We start from the raw sequence: 21,681 nt of genomic DNA on the forward strand, positions 1-21,681 counted from the left end.
CAGTTCGTTATCGAGTAAGTAATAGTTAGATGAATAAGATGACAATTTATTTTGGAACTTGAATTTGAATGATGAATTATGGAAAGCAATTCTATCATCCTATTCTTGAATATAAAAGCATCAATTTCTCTAATTATTTCACTTAAAATAATAATCCGATGTAATCGAAGTGCCCAATGAAAACAATTTTCTCCCCATAATCTATGATAAAATCTTAGCCGAAGGACAAAGATTAAGCGGGGAAAATGTGACGTCTCATTCATTTGCCAGCTTATTGATTATTCTATTAAATATAGTATAAATTATTTGCTGAATGAACATTATAACATTTAAATAAGAAGACCGAGAATTTGGATTTAACGTCGTCGACATCCATCGCACTGAATTCTTTGTCGATCGATCAAAATTTTTTGACAAAATGCGACATGTCTTATTCACATGTCGCCTTGGTTATATTGCCGGAAGTAATGCAAATTAAAAGCTTGATGAACGACATTTGAACCAAATGTCTGAAAATCTGTGGATATAGTCTTCAATATTCATCACATTCAGTTCACACCAAAAATTGCCAGCAAGATGAGACTATCACCTTGTCGATATCTTATGCACTTGTTACCTTGTCGGTTATATTGCCAAAAGTAGTGCAAATTATAAGCTTAATGAACAACATTTGAATCAGATGTTTCAAACTCCCCGAACTTAACGTCTTCGACATCCATTGCTTCAGTTCTTAGTCGGTCTATCAAAATTTGTCCGCAAAATATGGCATATTATTGACTTACCACCCTATCGATTATTTCGTCAAATATAGTCAAAACACTTTAACCTTTACCTTGGATATTTCGACTGTTTACAATGTATTAACTTTAAAGTGGTTTTTAATTACTCATATTCAATAGTGCGCAACTCTTTACAACCATCCTGAAGTTGTGAACACTTTTGCCGACGATACTCTCAATCCCTAGCCGACGGGAGGGGGCAGGCAAGAGGCTGCCGACAAAGGGGGCAATTACTTCCTGCTACCGCCGCCTCTGAGGTGCGGCTAGTGATATATATTGTCAAGCCGAATAAATACTAGCGAAAGTGGGAAGTTTGCAACCCTTCTAATAAGCCTTCCTTCCCTTCTGTAAGAATTCAGTTTTTTAAAAAAGTCATAAATGAATTAAAAAAGAACATACATCATCAAATTATTACTTCAGTTTTAAAAATCTGTAACAGTACATTGTATGTCCATATTTTTATTCAATCATATTTCTGTAAAATATTTAATAGTTCTTTGTTTACCTGGTTTTTTGAAGAATCCAGTACTGTTTCAATATATAATTTAATGAATCAAAGATTTCACAAAATTGTCTGTGTTCTTAATTGGTTCCCATCTTCTATGTTGTGCATGGAAATGATTTGGTTCGAATGAGAGCTTTATTTAGCTCTCATTCGAACCAAATCATTGTTCGCCTCTTCTGTAGCGATGTAGGCATGTAATCCATGTTCCATATATTTCCATCCATATCTATACATGGAAATCATCGAGAAAATTCAACTATTGAATCTAGAATAAATACTTATTTACATAAAATACAAGAATACTATTTATAGTTACCATGTATGGATACATTATATTCAAAAATTTAAATGCATGAAAGGTTACTCGACGGCGTGCCGGCAGAACATCCATCCGGACGCATATTTCATTAGTGCACATTCATCTTGTAATCGGGGACAGTATCCCAGTTTTCATACAACCACAGCTCTGTTTTCACATGACGCAGAAGAAAGAATGTAAAGATCTTTACGATGTCTGTTGCACTCAAAATGAAACTTGCTAGCTTCATTTATAATTGAATGATATATTGTTTAAATAATTAAGATACGCTATAATAATAAACAAATATTTTCGCCCTTCGTATTGATTTGTATAGTTGATCTTTCGGAAAACTTAATTCGTTTTAATATACTAATGATATCAGAGATCAAAATAATGGCCAAATGTAATTTGTAACAGGATCAAAATAATGGCATATGAAATAAACCAAAGATTTATTCGATAAACAATTATTTTCAGAGAGAGGTTTTTTTTTTTTTGCTTGTATTTAAAATCAGGAATCATAACTGATTACATTAACATTAAAGAAAATACTAATTTTTAAATTTTTCTTTTTAAAAATGCATAAAAATAAAAGGTGAGATTTCTGTTGATAAGACATTTTAAAAGATGTGGGTTATAAAAAGAGTCTGGAGACTTACTCGCTGTTAGTTTGACTGTTCTGTCGGCTCTAACTTGCCATAGAAAATAGAACCCTCCCGCGTCGATTTGTTATTAATGATTTTAAGTGATCAATCAGTGCATGACAATCCCATTAATGACGAAGCAGGAGTTGAAACTTTCATTTTCAGGTTTTATTTTCACACATATATGGACACAGACATTTCTAAGCTACCACACAAGCACACCTCTACACAAAGACGAGAGAGAGAGTGTACATGTCGCCACGTCGGCGTCTCGAATACATCTGGTTAGGGGAACAGAATTTTTCCTTTTCTCCACCGGAGGGAATCAAAACTCTAACATTAAGTATCAACCAATCTTATGTCAACTTCTTGTCATAGTTTACATATATTTGTTATACAGTTTACCTATCCAACTAGGACAATTTTCCCCATATTTAATATAATGCTTGTAGTTAGAGTACCAAGAAAAGTTAAAATCTCATAAGAATGCGTTAAAATTATAAAAATACACTATCTACCATAAAATATTTGGACACCCGTGAAAATGTGGATATCTGAGGTCCTGATCTAAATCACGCCTTCTGTACTTAAATATCGTGTAGGAAACAGCATTGGCATTAGTCACATTCAAGATGCCACGATATTTAGAGCTGTCTGACTTCGAAAAAGGTGTAATTGTTGGATATCATAGAAATGGCCGTTCCTTAAAGGGCATATCTGGTGAGTTAAACATTCCAAAATCCACAGTGGCTCTTATGATTAAGAGGTGGATGATGAGTGTTGAGTTTCGGAACACACTTCGCCCCAGTAGAATGGAATTATGGTTTGGGGATGTTTTTCTTGGTATGGACTGGGACCCTTGATCCCAATTCATGGTAAGGTGAACGGTGACTTCTACTCCACTATTCTAGACAACAATGTGCTTCCTACGCTGTGGCAATTTTACGGATTGGATTGTTGCTATTTCTAGGATGATAACACCACTTGCCATGTTACTAGGTCCACCATGGATGGATATGATGACAATGGGGTAAACCGATTGGACTGATCTGCTCAGAATCCAGACTTGAATCCTATAGAAACATCTGGATCGAGTGGGATCGCCAAATTAACGGATGCAGCAGCTGTCCAAAATCGGTGAAAGAATTTACATGTCCTCTCCAAGCAGAGTGGAAGAAAATACCACAGTCTATCATCCACTTATGGAAAGCATGCTCCGGAGGAATAAGGCTGTAACTGCCTCGGGTAGAGACTCTACCAACTAGTGAATGTGAATAAGTTGTGTTTATCTCTTTTATCACAGGTGTCCAATTACTTATTGGTAGATAGTGTAGTTATCATGATTTAACAAGTATGAATGTTCAACTAAGATGTAAATGACTTCCTTGCATATTAGAAGGTAGTTCCGATTTAAACCACCATAAAATGTGTTAATATTAAACTATTGGATCAACGATATGATGAAACATGATGTCTCAAATGAAACTTTATCATTTATTATAAAAATGTATTAGGATTGACATTTAGAATTGCATTTAAAAAGTGCAAGAAAAAACGATTCAAATATCAAAGGCAATAATTTGGCAGTATTTGTTTATATTTTCTCTTTCAAATTTAAAGGCTCAACCCTTCTGAATATTAACACATTTAATGCAACATTGCTGGATTGTATATACATAATGTAACACATGTATGTAATTGTTCCATAATATACACATTGTATGTACATAATGCAATACAACAATGTAATTGGTTGAAATTAAGAGTACCGCCCCCGGTTGAAAATAAATTTGCATTTGCGAAATATTGACAGAGACTTTGATGTCAGAAACAATCCGAAGTCTAGCCATGGAAATGAAAGGGATAGCCTGAAAACATCTCGTACATTTCTTTTGTACCCCAATTACATTTGATCATTAGTTTTCATCTCCATATCTGGGAAATTTTTTAGTTTACTTATACTAACGTCCCGTTTTAAAGCAACACTAGGGCTATTTTGGGACTGACCTCGTAATTTTGAATCGCTGTCAGATGGCGAGGACGTTACTTGAGCTGGCACCCCCTCTCCAAACATCCACGCCACACCAACAGGAGGACGCTTGGCCCCGACGGATTTAATGCGCACCAGACCCACTTACTTGACGGTTCTTCGGTGGAAATGGGTCTCGAAACTGAAACTCTCCGGTTCCGAAGCCGAGCAGGGGAAGCGATACTGTTCAAACTTGCTAGAGCTTGCTGAATGAATGCATTACATTTCTCTATTTTTATCTTGCGACTATTCTGGGAAGAAAATTGTCATATTAATGTTTATGAGTAATTATAGAAAATTAGTTTTATGTTTCATTTTAGCGATATTTCAAATTCAGCTAATCCATGTATTACGTTGAGATTTTTCTCAAAAGTATTAAGTAGAGTGCATTTTATATTGTCACGTTTATAGGCTTAAGGAAGAGAACACTCATAGAACAATATCAGTTTATTTAAAGTAAACCAAAGACCTCGATTACTATAAAGCAAGCTCTTATATACAGATATAGAATGTTCTAGAACATTCCTAGAACTAACTGAAGAGGAAATGACGTACAAAGATTGAGGAAATTATAATAATGGAATATTCCAGAAACTTCTGGAAGAGCTGAAAGGAAAATAAATAACAAATTTATTTGGTGAGTATTGAACCAGCAATCGCTTTGCCCGCAGTCCGATGTCTTATCAACGAGCCACGGAGACATGTGGCTAGCTTTGTTGCAATATTTTGATGTACAAGTTCGAAACTAAACGGAAATTGCTGTTATTTTATCCAGTAATGTTTCAACTGATACTTAAATGTTTGATGCGAAAAATTTTATGAATTTCTCTTCTCAAATATCTAAGATGTCAATTAAATAATCAATGGAAATTTTAAAATATTACTTCGAATTTTATAAATCGCTCAGCTTTGATTTTTGAAATATAAGAGTATAGTGGGAAATAAGAATTATTTTTATTGTTTCTGTAAGTAAATTGAATAAAAAAAACCACATGAAAAATTTTTACTCCTCACCATATTTATTGTTTTGAAAATTCCTGTTTTTTTTCTTTTAACTGATATTTTGAATAGTTTTTCTTTATATTTTTTCGGAAATTTAATTTCTTTTTTCATATTATTTCATTTAATTTTTTCACGTTATTCTTTCATTCCATATGTTTAATGATATAAATATTTTGCAGTTTTTCTTGTCTCTTAATGTTTTGTGTAAATTTTGACCACATTCTTCCATTTCGTTTGAAACAATATTGTAATACCTGATTTCAAACGAAGACACAAAAAAATTATTCTTTTTCACATAAACTTAAATTTTCTTTAATTCATAAATCGTATCAAAAAATGGCGACCTTTTAAATAATTATGTATTCTGAATCAAAAAATTTAACAGCCGGAAATAGCTGGGTAAATTTGTTGGCAAAGATACCTAGTTATAAATATTTTTTAAAAAATGGAATAACAGTTGCATTATAAAACTAATACTGTATAAAATTATTCTTAATGATAAAAAATGAAATTCATATAAAACTGACAACATTGATATTAATAAAGTAATATTTGTATAATTCAATAACAAAAACATGGAAGATAATCCATTGTCAAATATTTCGAAGTTTGCAGTCTTTTGGGAGGTTCGCACTCGAAATTAGAACTGCGAATCTGTTTGTGTTCACAGCGAATGGTTTGGGAACCAATGAATTCATTTGTATAAAATGGTTCAACCGTCTTAAATACTTTTAAGTAAAATTTCATCATTTTGTATAAGAAAGAAGATAAAATGTTTTATTAAGATCTTAATCTTTTGTTCAAAAGGCGGTCCCTCGTTTTTCCGGATAAGTGAATTTTTAGTGCTAATATAATTCGTATACCCTTTTTCCAATTTCCGGTCGATGACACCTTTTGTGGAACTTATTTGCCGCCTAAATTGTTTGCTCAACTTATAAATTGAAAGAAAACAAGATTTTTATCCGAGCGCCACTCTTCATTCTCTGCACGTATATATTTATTTGCTATGAAGATGAAAATTCGTATTTCTTATTAAAAGGGGCTGAAAAAAGCGGAATAAGTTTTGAAATCATTCTGCCCTGGAAGTATATTGTTATTGAAGTGAGAATTATTTGAAAAGAAATGTTCTGATAGTAAATTCTAGAAAATCTTACATTAAGAAGTTTTGCTTTATTCATTTCAAACTTTAAATCAAACACTACTCTATAATGTTACTTTTTGTTATATATATTTGCATCTTTGCAATGACATGTTTTACTAACATTTAAAAAAATTAAATGATGCTTTACTGTCTCTTTTAAATATTTACATTAAAAGAGACCTCATTAACCACTTAACTGTTTTATTTTCTTTACTATCTAATAAGATGACACCTTCTATTTTGGGAATATTTTCTTATTTTGATTCAAATGGAAATCCATTGAATATTTGACATACCTATGTATTCGAAGTCATTTTAATATTGAATTATAATCGCTATGAATGGTTTATTTTTTGCTTACAACTATCAAAATTCGATATATCGATGCACGTATTGCACTCGGGCAAAAGCGGCAAGCGATTAAAGACGTGTAAATTTAGGCCATTACGCAAGAGTCAGATTTTTAAAACTGCTGAAATATATTTTGATATATATCCAAATTTTTCTCAGTGTTAATTCTTGTTTAATTTCGATAGGAATAGAGGAAAAAGTTCTTTTTTTTATCTCTTGTATAAAACTATATATTGGGAAATAATTGTGATCAGTTCTTTACATTTTTAAATAAGATTATAATTGTTCATACATATTAATCAGAAAGTTCGTAAAAACCTTAAAAAATAGTGCATATGATTATATATATGTGACGGGAATGCGACTTGCATTAAGAGCATTCTTAGTAAGGCTGATTTTGTAACAGCAAAAAAGTAGTTAAAAAGTAACTGATAGAATTACAGATATATATATAATTTGGTTTGGAAATTTTCTAAAACTAATTTCTGTTTAATTGCTTCCCCTTCCCCTTTTCAATCATTCGTGCATGCAATAGACATGCACTCAAATAACATCTTCATTAATAATAAAAGTGGATGTGCTTTACAGGGCCGACCGTTGGGTCTAGAGTTACAAAATTTGGCACAAAATTACTTAGGATGATAGAATTGTACGCCTTGGAACGATTTTTTAAAATATTTTATCTGGAATTTTAATTAATTAAAGATTAAGCGAATTTCTGCCTTTTTCAGGAATAACATCCGGAAATATAATCAATTAAAAACATGTTCAAAATTTGAAAAATATATATTTTTTTACTGATGTTATTTTAATCGTCTTTCAATTTGTTCCTTAATTTTGAGAATTTTTTTAAAAATATTTTCTACCAATATTTGTAATAAAACTTTTAATAATTGCAATGAAATCTAAACCATTTTTTTATTTTTTATATAATTATCTTATTGCATATTTTTCTTCCATAAGTTAAAGTAAAAGGATGAAAATTTTGTTTATTTTTTCATATTCTTTAGCAAGGGCATGATGAATATTTCTGTTTGATGTGGGATTAGGGATTGCAATACCGGTATACCGGGATACCGAATACCGGTATTTTGAGCCATTTGTACAATTTTGTAATACCGGTATTCACAAGTTTAAATACCGGTTTTTCGGTATTTACTAGAAATTTTTAAAATTGTCTCCACTATATGTTCAGGGATCGCCAATATAGCAAAATAGTATACGTTTTTGTTTTTATGTCTCCCTAACGGGCGAAATTAATTAGCTCATTAATGGCTTAATTAATTGCTTAAATCTAAATGAGCGAAACATGGATTATCCCTGAAAGAAGATATTGTATCCATAACGACTAATGGAGCAACAGTTATGAAAAAAGTTGGAAAGTTGATTGGTGCAAATCAGCAACTGTGCTATGCTCATGGAATTCAATTAGAAGTAATAGATGTATTATACCAAAAAAATAAAGAACAGAAGAATCCAAATACTGTGGATATAGAAACTTCGGATTCCGACATTGAAGAGAGTAAGAGTGAGAGTGATATTGACAATGAAGATAATGACAATGTAATTGTTGAAGAAGATATTGCTAATGAGGTTGAAATATTAACCCATCAAGAATTGCTCCCTATAGTTTATAAAGTTCGAAAAATTGTTAAGATATTTAAACGTTTCCCTACAAAAAAATGTCATATTACAAAAATATATACTTACTGAAAATAAAACAGAATATATGTTAATAATAGATTCTAAGGCACGTTGGAACAGTTTACTCCTAATGATGGAACGATTTTCGAAATTTAGAAATCCAATCCAAAAAGCAATAACCGACTTAAACCTGTAAATTAATTTTTCAGATAGTGAATTCGACTTAATATCCAGAACTATATCAGCTCTACTTCCAATAAAACTGACTACAGAGGCATTATTTAGGAGGGTTTTTAATTTATTAACAGCTAATGCAACAATAAATTTCATGTTGCAGTCATGAAAGAACAGCACACATCACTATCTGAAGAATTATATATTACATTGAAAAATCGCACAGAAGAAAGGCATACCGAAATAGTAAATGTCTTATGGTATTTACATAATTTTAATGATTTTAAAAATGAGAATGAAAAATAAGAAAAGAAAATAATCAATTCAAATCTGATTAAGTTTATAGTAAATTTTCTTAAAATTTTTTACCCACAAACCTATCCACATTCAGAAGAATTCGGTTCAGTCATTGAAGATTATGATGACACTAATGTCGATAGTGAAAAGGAATTGTCTCTTGAACAAAAATTAGAATTAGCGATAAATAAAAAAAAATTCAATGAACCAAAATGCAATACAGAAATCAATTATATCCAAAACCATCCGACGAGAAATGGATTTATTTGAAGATGAGGGATTTAGAGGTAAATACTTGGAAAAAGTATATCGCGCATCGCTAACAGTATCACCAATTATCGTAGATCCGAAAGAGCGTTTCCGACAGCTGATAATTTTTATACAAAATTACTTTCCAGACTTAATGACAGTACAATGGAAGCATTATGTTTTTTAAGATCACATTTCAAAAATTTTTAATAGTACCACAGACTGAATAGTGATATTTACACTTTTTTTTGTGTGTGATTTAAATAAATAAGTTGTTCCTTTACTTTATTGTGATTCTTTATATACTGTTATAATTTATAAGTTACATATTATTTTTTGTGATATTTACACTCTCTTATAAAACTGGCAAATAATAAAAAAAAGAAACACCTGTGTTTTCTTTCTTTTTCTAAAATTTCTAATACCGGTATTAAAACCGGTATTAAGATCTAAAAAATACCGAATACCGGTATTGAAATTTTGGTCCGGTATTGCAATCCCTATGTGGGATTTATGGCATAAGGACCATTTATTTAGCCATACTGCTCCAAACAAGATAATGAAAAGTGAAAAGCAGTAATCGATATTTAAAAAAATCCTTAAAATTTTAAATTGGGGTACCTTATTTATTATGAAATGGTAAAATGAATGAAACAAGGAGTGAAATGTTGTTTGAAGATAGAAACCTATGAATATTTTTTAATTCGAAAAATTCACTGAAGATGTCGACAAATCAGTATTATGTAGGTGAGGTCATACAACATTTTTTCAAAAGTTTCAAATAAAAATTTGTATTGATTGTTACTTCCATCAACTGTTTTGATCACTTATCAATGAAATAATTGGGGAAAATGAATGTATTTGTAAATTAAACAGTTCAACTTTTACTGAACTTTTAAGAAAAGTAGCGATATTTTATTTATTGAATCGTTTCTTTACTCAGCAATAAATTTAAAAGATTTTCTGATCTATTGTATTTTAGTTCAGTACGACCATTTCTTGACTCAATCGGGTGAGTGGTTTAATATCTTAAAAGTATAGACAGCTGCTTTCACCACTCCTTGCATTATAAGCATTCTAAAAATTCTTTGTTTTATTAAAATTATACAAATTCAACAAAAATTAATAGAGTTAGTGAAATTGTTTTAATGAAATGAAATTTATTTAAATATAAACTATCTGCTTTTTGAGATTTAATTCCTTTAGCTACAATTATTGTACTAATAAAATATTAGTAACTCAATTTGGTGACAAAAAGTAAATATGTATGGTATTAGTTTTTAGATAACAAGATACGAAATATTCTGTTTCTTGAATTTTCTTTTCAACTTTCAGTTGAGAATAATTTTGGAATCGGCTGAAGTGCAATGGAAACACCATCTGATTGGGATGTGACTTGAAATAATTGCTGAATGACCAACAACTTTGCAATTTAAGAAGATAAGTTGGCGGCCTTAGAATGCCCTAACCTCTAGCATTTAAAAGAGCGCCAAAGGATTTAGTTTAATATGGGAACATAGTTTGCTCTGCCAAAAAACAAAATTAAATCGATATTGATGGTGAACAGACATAAATATTGACATCACCTGTTACAAAATATCTAATTTCTAAGGTTTGTAACAGTTCACATTTGACTGACCTTTCAAGAAAGGCAGTGATATTTATTTATTAAATCGTTTCTTTATTCATCACATCGTTGGTACAGTAATCACCCTGTGTACTTTACCTTAGCAAACTCGAAGTATTGCGAAGGCTCCTCTTGTCATTTAAAATGACTTTTGATTAAAAACAAGTAACAACCCTGTGATAACAAATAATATAACCAAACTTGCACATCATCTAAATGGAATATATGTTACAATTTTGTAAACTTAAAAACATAGATTATTCGTAAATCTTTTAACTAAAATGTCTTTCTATTATATCAGATTATTTATTATTTTATTTAGAATGTAAGGACTATTTATCATTATAAAGACTTTAAGCTGGTTGAAAGTTTGCTCATTTACTGAGGGATCCGCTGGTTAGAACATTCAATTTATACTCTTAAAGAGTTACACATAACTAACGATCTAATCTTCGCTGATTCTAAGTAGTGATTAAAAAGTTCTTAGTTGTAAGGGTAAGTAAGAATAATGTTGTGATTTTAATACCTTTTATCTTGCAATGCACTAGACTAATGAAAAAATATTTGAAATGGAATATGAATTTCGAAGTGATCATTTCATTCGAATAAGAACTTACAAACTCTTCGAATTCAAATTTGATTGATGAAAATAAAGTTACCAAAATCTAAGAGATGAATGATGTTTTATTTGGTCCAGAAATGCATTCATCTTCTTCACTACGGAGAAAATATTAAGAAAAGGAAGTCCCATTAGTTCGATTAATGTATTTCACCTCAGATGACCTGGTTTGCTGCTTCCGCCTGTTGAAGCAGAATGGATCCATGAAATCTAATGTTAAAAGCATATGATGATAATCTTTTAAAAATTAATTTAGAATGCTTTCAAAACGAGTTAATAATCTTAAGCAAAGCTTAGTAGCTACTTTAAAAAATGAATGGATATCGATCCGTAATAATTAGTTAATTTTTCGTGCAGATTAAGAGCTTGAATTTAAAATGAATAAAATGGAAATTTTTTTCAAACGATAAAAGGTTTAGTGAACTAAAAAGAAAACATATTTGATTGTTCATATAAATGAGTAGAATCTGTGCATTTATTCGGTTTAATGAGTAGTTTTTGTTTTTAAAAATTTGTATAATAGATAAAAATTTCTGGCTAAATATAGAAATTCATAAATATCTGCCATAAATTACTAAACAACGTATCACCGTGCTATTAATCGAAGTAAATTCATACTCACAACTATACTTTAAAATAAGCAATAAAAAGTTGAAAGAAATCTGGGATTTCTGTGATCCCATCTGTGATGGCATTGTTACATTTTAGACTTAAGAAGTCAAGGTCTTAAACCAAAAACGTTTCTCACGCGCATTTCAATTATTAGAGCCTTTTTATGACTACTAAACTGTTGGTTCTGTTGAACATATACAATTCGTGTCGTGCTAATGCATTTGACCATTGATTTTTATTCCGCTGATGTAATGTTCATAGTGGTCCCTTAGAAATTTTTGTGGTTGATGGGTCTGAAATAGAAGATATTTACCTGCTCTTATTTTTCTGAATGAAATCTTGGCAGGCAAAGTACATTAAGAGTTGAACGTACGAAAATCAGCTCAACATTTCCTGTCATCACTTCAGAAAGCATAAGCAACCATCTAATTTTTATTGAGGCAGGACAAAGACTAAAGTTATGGATCCATTTGAGGTTATCAAGCTAAATAGATTATCTCTTATTAAAAAAATGTCCTTCGTTAGATAACGAATAACCTAATTTAATTAAATAGGTCATTGATTAATCAATCTAAAGACTTTGTTTCATGTCTCCTACTCACGAGCACAAAATAAACACCGGTACTTTAATTTACTCAAACTTGGTTCATATGATATAATCTTCCATGAAATCGCTTCTACTGGTTTATATCATATTGATTATTTATTTCCTTTTCTTCTGCTCCAAATTTTTTTTCCTTTTTTTATTAGTAGAGATGCTTTTTGATTTATTTCTTTTTCCACATTTTACTTCATAATTGAATTATTACTAAGTTGGGCAGTGTGTAAAAATTAGCAAAATCCAATTTTAAAAAATAAATAATTTATTTTTTTCATTCAATTTTCAATGTTTATTTCCTTTTCTCCTGCTCCAAAAAAATTTGATGGGTAGAGATGCCTTTTCATTTACTTCTTATTCCATATTTCACTTCATAACAAATTGTTACTAAGTGGGGCATTGTGTAAAAATTTGCAAAATTCAATTTAAAAAATGCATAATTTAGATTTTTATTCGATTTTCATTATTTATTACCTTTTTTCCTTCTAAAAAAAGTTTGATGGGCAGAGATGCCTTTTGATTTACTTCTTATTCCATATTTTACTTCATAAGTGAATTATGACTGAGTGGTGTATTGTGAAAAAAATTAGCAAAATTCAATTGAAAAATGTATAACTTTTTTGTACTTTTAGAATTCGTAAAATTTTAAAAATTTTATGCCCAAGTACAAAGAGAAAGGAATTCTGAAATTTCTTGTCTGTAATTTTTCTGCACAAAAACTTAGCTTAATTTTATAAAAAATGAATGGCACTTATTCTGCTCAATTTGAATTATTTAAACGTATTTATATTATAAAATTAGTAAAAAATATCACAATTTAAAGGAAACAGCCAAAACTCCTGCTTACGTAATTTTATTAACAATGGGAATACATTTGGTAGATCATTGGGACATATGACTGTTATAACCAATATTGTGTGTGTGCGCGCGCGCACTCTCGTCTGTACCATTGGTAGCATGTGCCACAAGAAGTTTTTCTGTCATTGATTTTTTAATATTCAAACTTTAGTTTTCTTTTGATTATATTTTCAGACAAAACTAAGAAAAAGTTAAGAAAAATGAGTTTATTATTGTACTTTAACTTTTATTAATTTTTTAAATCTGAGATCAAAATTGGAATAGATTTTTAAAACATTTTTTAGAAGTTTAACTTGCCGATTCGGATTCTTAAAGAAAAGTAATGTTGATGGCTCTAATGAGATAATGCATTTTGGTATCATAAGCTTTTTAAAACTGAATTGTCATATGATATTTTGTAATTATAATTTGAATCATTGCGAATAGAAAAATCACAGTGTGATTATTATGAAGCAACTTTAGACAAAAATGTTACATTGCAAAAAATAATGAGCATGTCATAAAAAACGATAAACGATTATTTCACCATAATCAATTGAAGATTAAAAAATAAAAGTTGAATAATTTTGAGAGCAATTATAGAAATTCCTCATCTTCAGTCTTTTTCATATCTTTAAAAAAATCGAATGCAATGAGCAATATAATTTTATAATATATTCGAAAAAAGTATCATTGAAAACATAAAACACACCTTAATATATTAAAAGTGATATTTTTGGTTTAGATAATTTTTCTGTTAGCATATAGAAGCAGCAGATAGAATGATATTGATTACAAATTTAGTTAAACAATTATTTCATTATAATCTTTAGTAATCACCCTTTATCTAATTCTATAGTTTCGTATATGTTCTTTAGGATTGAAATACAAGAAAGAGAATGAAATTTTGTTAAGAACAAAATATCAGAAATTAAATTGAAAACTTAAAGTCTGGGGAAAATGAGAATATTACTTATCCATATCAATTATCTTAAAACGGATAATGTTTTTTTAAAAAAAGATTTCATGATGTATTCATTCCAGATAAATCGTCTGTTAAAAGCAAATATTTTTTCAATATATATTAAAATTGTTTTCCATAAATATGCGTCCAAAAATAGGAGAAAACTTTAAATTATGTTATTATTCTCTAATGAAATTATTTCTCTATTGTAATTTCACACTTTTGTTTCAAGTGACTTGTTACATATCAATAAAGATGGAATTTTATAACCCATTTTTTACTGACTTCCACATATGTTAGAGTTTTGAAATTTTGAATTGTTTGAACTCAATGGCGATATGTTATTCTGCTATTTTCAGAACTTAAATATAGTACAATCGATTCATTTAATGAAATTTTAATCCCATAGGAAGGGTCATATCTGGAAGTGAATTCGATACGGGAGTGATTTCAAGATTCTACAAAAATTCCAAATGAAAGACTCAAAGTTAAAAATAATTTTAAAAAAATTGCTAATTTTTTTTTAATAAAATTGTTTTTGTTGAATTTATTTTTCTTAAATTCACCCTTAATTTATGCATAAAACTTTATTTTATCTTTCTGCGAACTTCGATCAATTTATTAAATCAAGGATAAAGTAAAATTTCTAAGCAGATGCTTCCCGTTAATCATCAAATCCTTAATGCCACCAAGAGATCTATTAAGATAGATTGAAACATATTCGCCAGTCTATAAATACAATTACATGATACATTTCCATTATCTATTTATAAGTTGTTTTTTTTTAAAAAAGAAAACTGAAGAGCATACAGTTTGTGCTTCTCTTGATCAAGTTTGTCTACATTAAAAAAAATCGTTGAATTGCTTCAACTTCAAATGGGTAATCTTTAAAACGTTCCGTTCACTAGATGTTTTTCAATTTGTTACTACCCCCTCTATTTATCATCTGAAATACTTACAATCGCGCGTCATATCGATTATGACACCCCCTATATACAATTTTGTCCCGAAAACACGATTATGTTTACGTAGGGCGAATGGGAGGAGCTTACCATACGATGACATCTATATAAAACGGCAGAAGATGAAATTTGTCAGAAACTTTGACGAAGGAAATAAGATTATGTACAATTTGTCAAACACTCATTTTTGGCTTTAGTATGGATCGCTTATAATTTTTTATCTTTGGAAAATTCATTCTTCATTTACTGACTGAAAACGAAGACTGATTCATTTGTGGGCTATAAAATTAAGTAAGTTAAAAAATATATTGTATGCAATTCTGTAGCCTGTTTTTACTGCAATGGTGAAATGCTTCTTTAATTATTTCAGATTTTAAAGGTCTTAGTAATTAAATATTTGTAAATTTATTCAGATTTAAAAAACGATGCACCCAAATATTTTACAGTTCTAATTATTATATTAATTAGAAACTTAAATAAAATGCAAGAAAAACTACTGATTTAACTTTTTAAAAATGAAATTTTTTATAATTTATTTTAGACTTAAAAATATTCAAATGAATATTTCATATTTCTAAAAAATGACGTAATAAAAAACAAAAATGAAAAAAAAAACACGTAGAATGACCAATGAATTTGCGAAGATTAAAATTTGTTTCCCTAATTTGTTGAAAAGCAACTTTTGCTAACTAGATTATACTAGCTTAAAAATTCCTTGAAGATTATGACTATAATTTTTGCGGTAAATCTTTAAATTTCTTAAACCTTTTGCTTTTTATTACGCGGTATAGCATCGTAAGTGGACACTATAGCTCACAACAGTATTAAATCGAAAAGGTTCAGGTTTTCTAATAAAGTTAATATAATCTTTTATATTAAATTGATTAGAAAAATACATTTATAAATCTTTTTTCAATTTTTAAATTTAATCGGTTATTTTGTAAAAAGGGCATCTCCAATTTTAGAAGTTTCACGAGAGGATCCAAAAATTATTTATTTCGATAATATTTCCAGAAAACTGAAATAAATAATTTTCTATGATTAAATAGGATTATACTTGGTGCAAAAATACTTATATGATTACTTATGGTGCTACAGAATGCCCAGGAAATATATATTTTTTTAAGTGGAAATGATTGTTTTCAAAATGAATCTGAATTTGTGAAAGATTAAGCCCGCTGTAACATATAAATGCAATTTTATGAAATTCATGATAACTGCAAAAAGTTATTGGATTTGCATTTCAAATGCAAGAGAAAGCTACAATTAATCAGGCGCTTCCTTCGTTGTAGTTGTGAACCGTTCATTTATTACTTTCTCGTATACAAAGTATAGGAAAAATGTTGTAGTTATAAAAAAAAAAAAAAAAAAAAAAACCCTAATTAGAGATTTTTGCCAAATCGTCACGTTTTAGACTTCTTTGAATTTGATAAACACTTTTTTTGGTTTATCGATTATTTGTCTTTTTGTCTGTCCGTCTATCTGTAGCAAGGATAACTCAAAACTGCTTCAAGCTAGAAGAATGAAATTTGGTATATGGTCTTTGCACCTAATTTGTATATTATTTGCATTAATTTGTATGCACATCTATTAAATTTTGAATGATATTTATTTATAGAAAATCTGTCTGATTGTACAAGTATTATTGAGCTTAATAATTACAAAATGTAGAGTGTTAAATAGATCAAATTTTCTACACAGATTTTAACATTTATACTGTAGACACCTATCAAATTTTGAACCAAATACTACAAAAGGTTGAGCATCTGTCGGTCTCTATTTTTAGAAGCATGTAAACGCGATCATTCAAAAACGCAATGATAAAAATATATCAAATTTGGTATGTGATTTTTTGACTGCAATTGTAACTTTGGTTTCAATCTGTTGGGAAGAAACACGTCTAAAACACAAATCCACCTTTATTAGAAAGTGTGCGAGAAAGTTGTGGGGAGACCATTCTAGGGGTTATTTGATTTAAGAAGTCTTTCTAATTGGCTGGCATGTATTGAAAAAGTTTCTTGGTGTATTTTTTAAAAATATACGGATAGGAATTTTTCCTTTGTAGGAAGAGTTATTTTTATTATTTTAAATGAGCAGTGGAGAGCAAATTTGTTCTATAATAGATATGCTTCCTCAAAGATGCTGTCGCTATGTCTTAGCTATGAAAACTCCTGATTCTTCACTAATGAAATGGAATCCATAAAAGTCGTTTAGTGCAAAATAAGATGAAAGATGCTGTTGATATAGGATTTAGCTAGCAAAGCTCCTGATTCTTCATTGATGAAACGGAATTCATTAAAGTCGTTTAGTGCAAAATAATATTTCTGTTTTTGAGAAACTGTTCTTCCGAAACTTTAAATAGAGATAGCTTTCTTTTCAAAAAGCTGGCCGCCAAATTTTAAAATCAGCTACATCTCGATGCACGACATTGCTTATTTTGAATTTATTTGAAACTGTTAATAATTTTGTGAAATTTATGTAGTCAGCGCATACATACTAGAAGAGGTGAGAGTTAAGCTCTGAGAGATTGCCCCTTTTCATAATGAACACTGGAATGAGATCTATCTATAAAATCTTTTACGGATTAAATGTGTCCCGTTTTCTTATGAAATACATTAATGCTAATGGGCAGCGAAACCACCAAGAAAAGGAGTTTGTGAAATTACTGGCGAAGATCCCTTGTCAAAATGATTGCAAAAAGGAGCAAATTCCTTTTGATCAATAGAAAAGTAATTAATGAAGTGCAATTTTTTAATTGTCAGAAGTTGCCCTTGTTTTACTTTTTCCCTCAAAGTTTCGATCACAGATAAATTTAATTCATATTCTTTATTTAAAAAAAATGAAACGCGTTTTTCCTATAAACCACGGTAAAAAGGTTATATTATTATATATATAGCAAATAAAAAAAAGCTATATGAAATTGTGAGCCAGTGTTCGAATGATAGATAGTCTTTTTCGCTCATAATAGATGTATAATCTCTTGCCCTTAATTTTTAAAGGTATTCAGTTCATCATTTAAGCCTGATATTTCATATCAATAGTGAATCGTGACATTCAGGAATTAATCGATCAGTTAAAAGATCACTTTAAATAATTAAACATTATTTGATTTAATCAATAAGAAATACTAACAAAATTGAGCTTATTAGAAAAAGAAAAGCACCTTTTTTCCCAACTACTTTATCAAATTGAAATCTTTAGATCTTTTCGTGTAGTTATATTTCTACTTCAGGTAGTGGTTGTGGCGCAAATGTTTACCGCAGATTAATATGCAAGGCATATAATCTAATGAAGCTCAGGTGTCGTCCTCGTCATCTGACAGCGGATCAAAATGACGAGGTCCGTCCCAAAATAGCCCTAGTATTGCTTTACAACGGGACGTTAATATAACTAAACTAAACTAAATGTCTGTCTGTGACAAAGATAACTCAAAAACACTTTGAGCCAGACCGATGAAATTTGGTATGGGTCTTCAAACCGAATTTGTAGATTTATGCCGAATTTTCAGCAAAATCCATTTTGTGAAAGTATGTCTGTTCGGCTGTTCGAATATAAATTAAAACGATAACTACACGAAGAGAGTTAGATGGATAACATTCGTTACGCAGATTTAACATCTATAGTGTGGACATCCATCAAATTTTGAGCCAACTCCAACACGGGATTAAACATCTGTCGATTTATACTTTCAGAAGCATGTAAACGAGATAACTTAAAAACGCAATGATTTAAATATATTAATTTTGGTATGGGATTTTGTGACTGCAGTTGAAGTCCTGTATCAAATTTTGGTATGGGATTTTGTGACTGCAGTTGAAGTCCTGTATCAAATTTTGGTATGGGATTTTGTGACTGCAGTTGAAGTCCTGTATCAAATTTTGGTATGGGATTTTGTGACTGCAGTTGAAGTCCTGTATCAAATTTTGGTATGGGATTTTGTGACTGCAGTTGAAGTCCTGTATCAAATTCTGGCTTCAATCGATTGGAAAAACGCGCCTAAAATATAATTTCGATTTTCGGATATTATTAAACGCATTTTTCCTTCAGAGATTAATTAATCCAAAAACTCACTAAGGGCGACACGACAGATTCAGTAAAAATGCTAAATTCAAGCCTAAGGTTAGTATTTCGTAAATATTGTAAGGCAACGGGTTCTCTGGAGTATGCGAGAAAGTTTTCGGGAGACAATTACCGCTGGTTACTTATGATATACTGTCTCGAATATAGTATTTATATTAAAATTAATATAAAAAAGTTTAAGTTCTTTAAACAGAAATCAAATTTGCATACCTAATCGCCTCCAGCACCTGCATCAAACAATACATTTTTCTTTCAGCGATTTTTACCAGTTAAAATAATATTTAGTATGAGTTATAAATATTAATAAATTGCTAATAAAGAATATTTTTCTCACATTTTTATTAAGGATGTGTTTTTCTTTGGTTTTTATTTAAATATATATTGTTTTTAATTATAGTATTTTTGAATTTTTCAAACTGAAATACGCTTAATTTAGAAAGCATAAATAGGAAATGTTAAATAAAGCTACCAATTTCCGCCTTTGTTACTTGCTTGTAATTTTATACAGTTTTTGTATTTGTTTCATATAAATTCATATTCAATAAAAAAATTTAAATATAAATTTAAAAGTAATGCAGCAACACTACTTATTAAAGATTGATAATTTTATTTCTTGGTATTTCCCCCCCCCTTTTTTTTTGTCGTAATCAAAATTTGCATTAAATGTGATCCAGAGAGTGCATATATTCTGGAAGTATTTTGCTTGTTTTATAATATTACATTTAAAAAGAAACGAGTATACCCATAAGTTTCCAAACATAATAAAATCAGATATACCTCAAATGATTCGTTTGCTTATAACTATTTCAAATAATGTTTTTTTGAAAATTATTCACGGAAACAGCGATATTTATTTTAAAAACATTAATATTCTATCAAAACTTAAAATTTTGCTGACTTAGCACTTGTTTTTTAAAAAACATAATAAATTAGAATTCAAGAGAAGTTTTCAATCGGTGATCTGAATTCAGTTCAGTTATATTAAAGTCCCATTTTAAAGTAACACTAGGTCTATTAATGGGACGGACCTCGTCATTTTGAACCACGGTCAGACGATGAGGACGACACCTGAGTTGGCACCCCCTCCACACCACACCAGCGGGAAAACGTTTGGCATGACGGATTTAACATGCAACAGACCCCCTTACACGACGGTTCTTCGGTGAAATCGGGTCTCGAACCTGAAGCCCTACGGCTCACAAGCCGGGACCTTACCACCAGGCCACCGCGGCCCTATACTTGATTCAAGAGTAAGTTCAATAGTATCCAATTTATAAGGAAAAACAAAATTGAAACTTAAAAGAGCATATATTACTGTTTATCTAATATCCATTATTTTGTGTGTAATTCATTTCGTAGATGTGTGTGTACTTAGAAAATTAAAACCACAGTGCTTCCAAGAAGAGAAATCAATCATTATTTTAATGACATAGCGTCATAAACAATTTACAAAAATCTACTTTGGTCAGCCCTGAAAAATACAACGAATTTTTTTTCTTCGTTAGAGTGATTAATCATTTTCTTATCGCTTTTCGTAATTCAAAGCTCAATACATCATCCGAAAGTACATCATCAAAAAATTTATTCCAAAACGAAATTCTTTATAATTCTGAAGCTGGTGAATCGAAAGTAGACTTATTCAAATTAGATGAAATAGAGAAGGGGATTTTTGCATTATGCATACACAAGTACCATCAACATAAATATGTCCAAACTTTTTTTTTTCTTCTTTCTATCGCACAATTCTATCTTCAGTTGATGTTCGTGAACATCAATATTCGGCCCTAAGCCTCAGAATAAACTTGAAAGCAGCCTATTAGTAAAAGCAGGAAAATACATAGCAATGCTCATTGTCTTTATTCATTCATTTTAGAAACGAATCCATACGAAGCCCAAGACAAATGACATATTCACTCGAATGGAAATACAATATTTTCGAATAATTCTTTTTCGGAAAATTTATTAGGCACGAAATTTTGAAGTGTTTTAGAAAAGTGAGATATTATTTTTGAATAATGTTGATGTATATTTTAAAGAAAAATATTTGTAAATCGATGGATTTTTAAAGAATGCTCTTCAAATAAGCCAGAGCTGTCAAAATGTGAAATTTTCCTGATAAATGTTATTCCAAAATAATCATAATCATTTGGTTAAAAAATGCAATATTTGAATAATTTTTTTTCTGAAAATTTATTGGGAACGAAATTTTGAATTGTTTTAGAAAAATGGAATATCATTTTTGAATAATTCTGATGTACAGTTTAAA

The 21,681-nt window shown here is 29.8% G+C and overlaps 1 protein-coding gene across 1 annotated transcript in view; it reads left to right on the forward strand.

Moving 5' to 3' along the window:
- Nucleotides 1-3,344: 3,344 nt before the first annotated feature.
- LOC129959401 (amiloride-sensitive sodium channel subunit gamma-like) overlaps nucleotides 3,345-21,681 on the forward strand; it is a 59,279-nt gene continuing 40,942 nt past the window's right edge. Inside the window, exons 1-2 of the mRNA XM_056072220.1 lie at nucleotides 3,345-3,474; nucleotides 19,104-19,293. Of these exons, the coding sequence (XP_055928195.1) occupies nucleotides 3,345-3,474; nucleotides 19,104-19,293 (320 nt within the window). The remainder of the gene's footprint in view (nucleotides 3,475-19,103; nucleotides 19,294-21,681) is intronic.

Source organism: Argiope bruennichi, chromosome X1, assembly GCF_947563725.1.
Source record: "Argiope bruennichi chromosome X1, qqArgBrue1.1, whole genome shotgun sequence".
Classification (NCBI taxonomy): domain Eukaryota; kingdom Metazoa; phylum Arthropoda; class Arachnida; order Araneae; family Araneidae; genus Argiope; species Argiope bruennichi.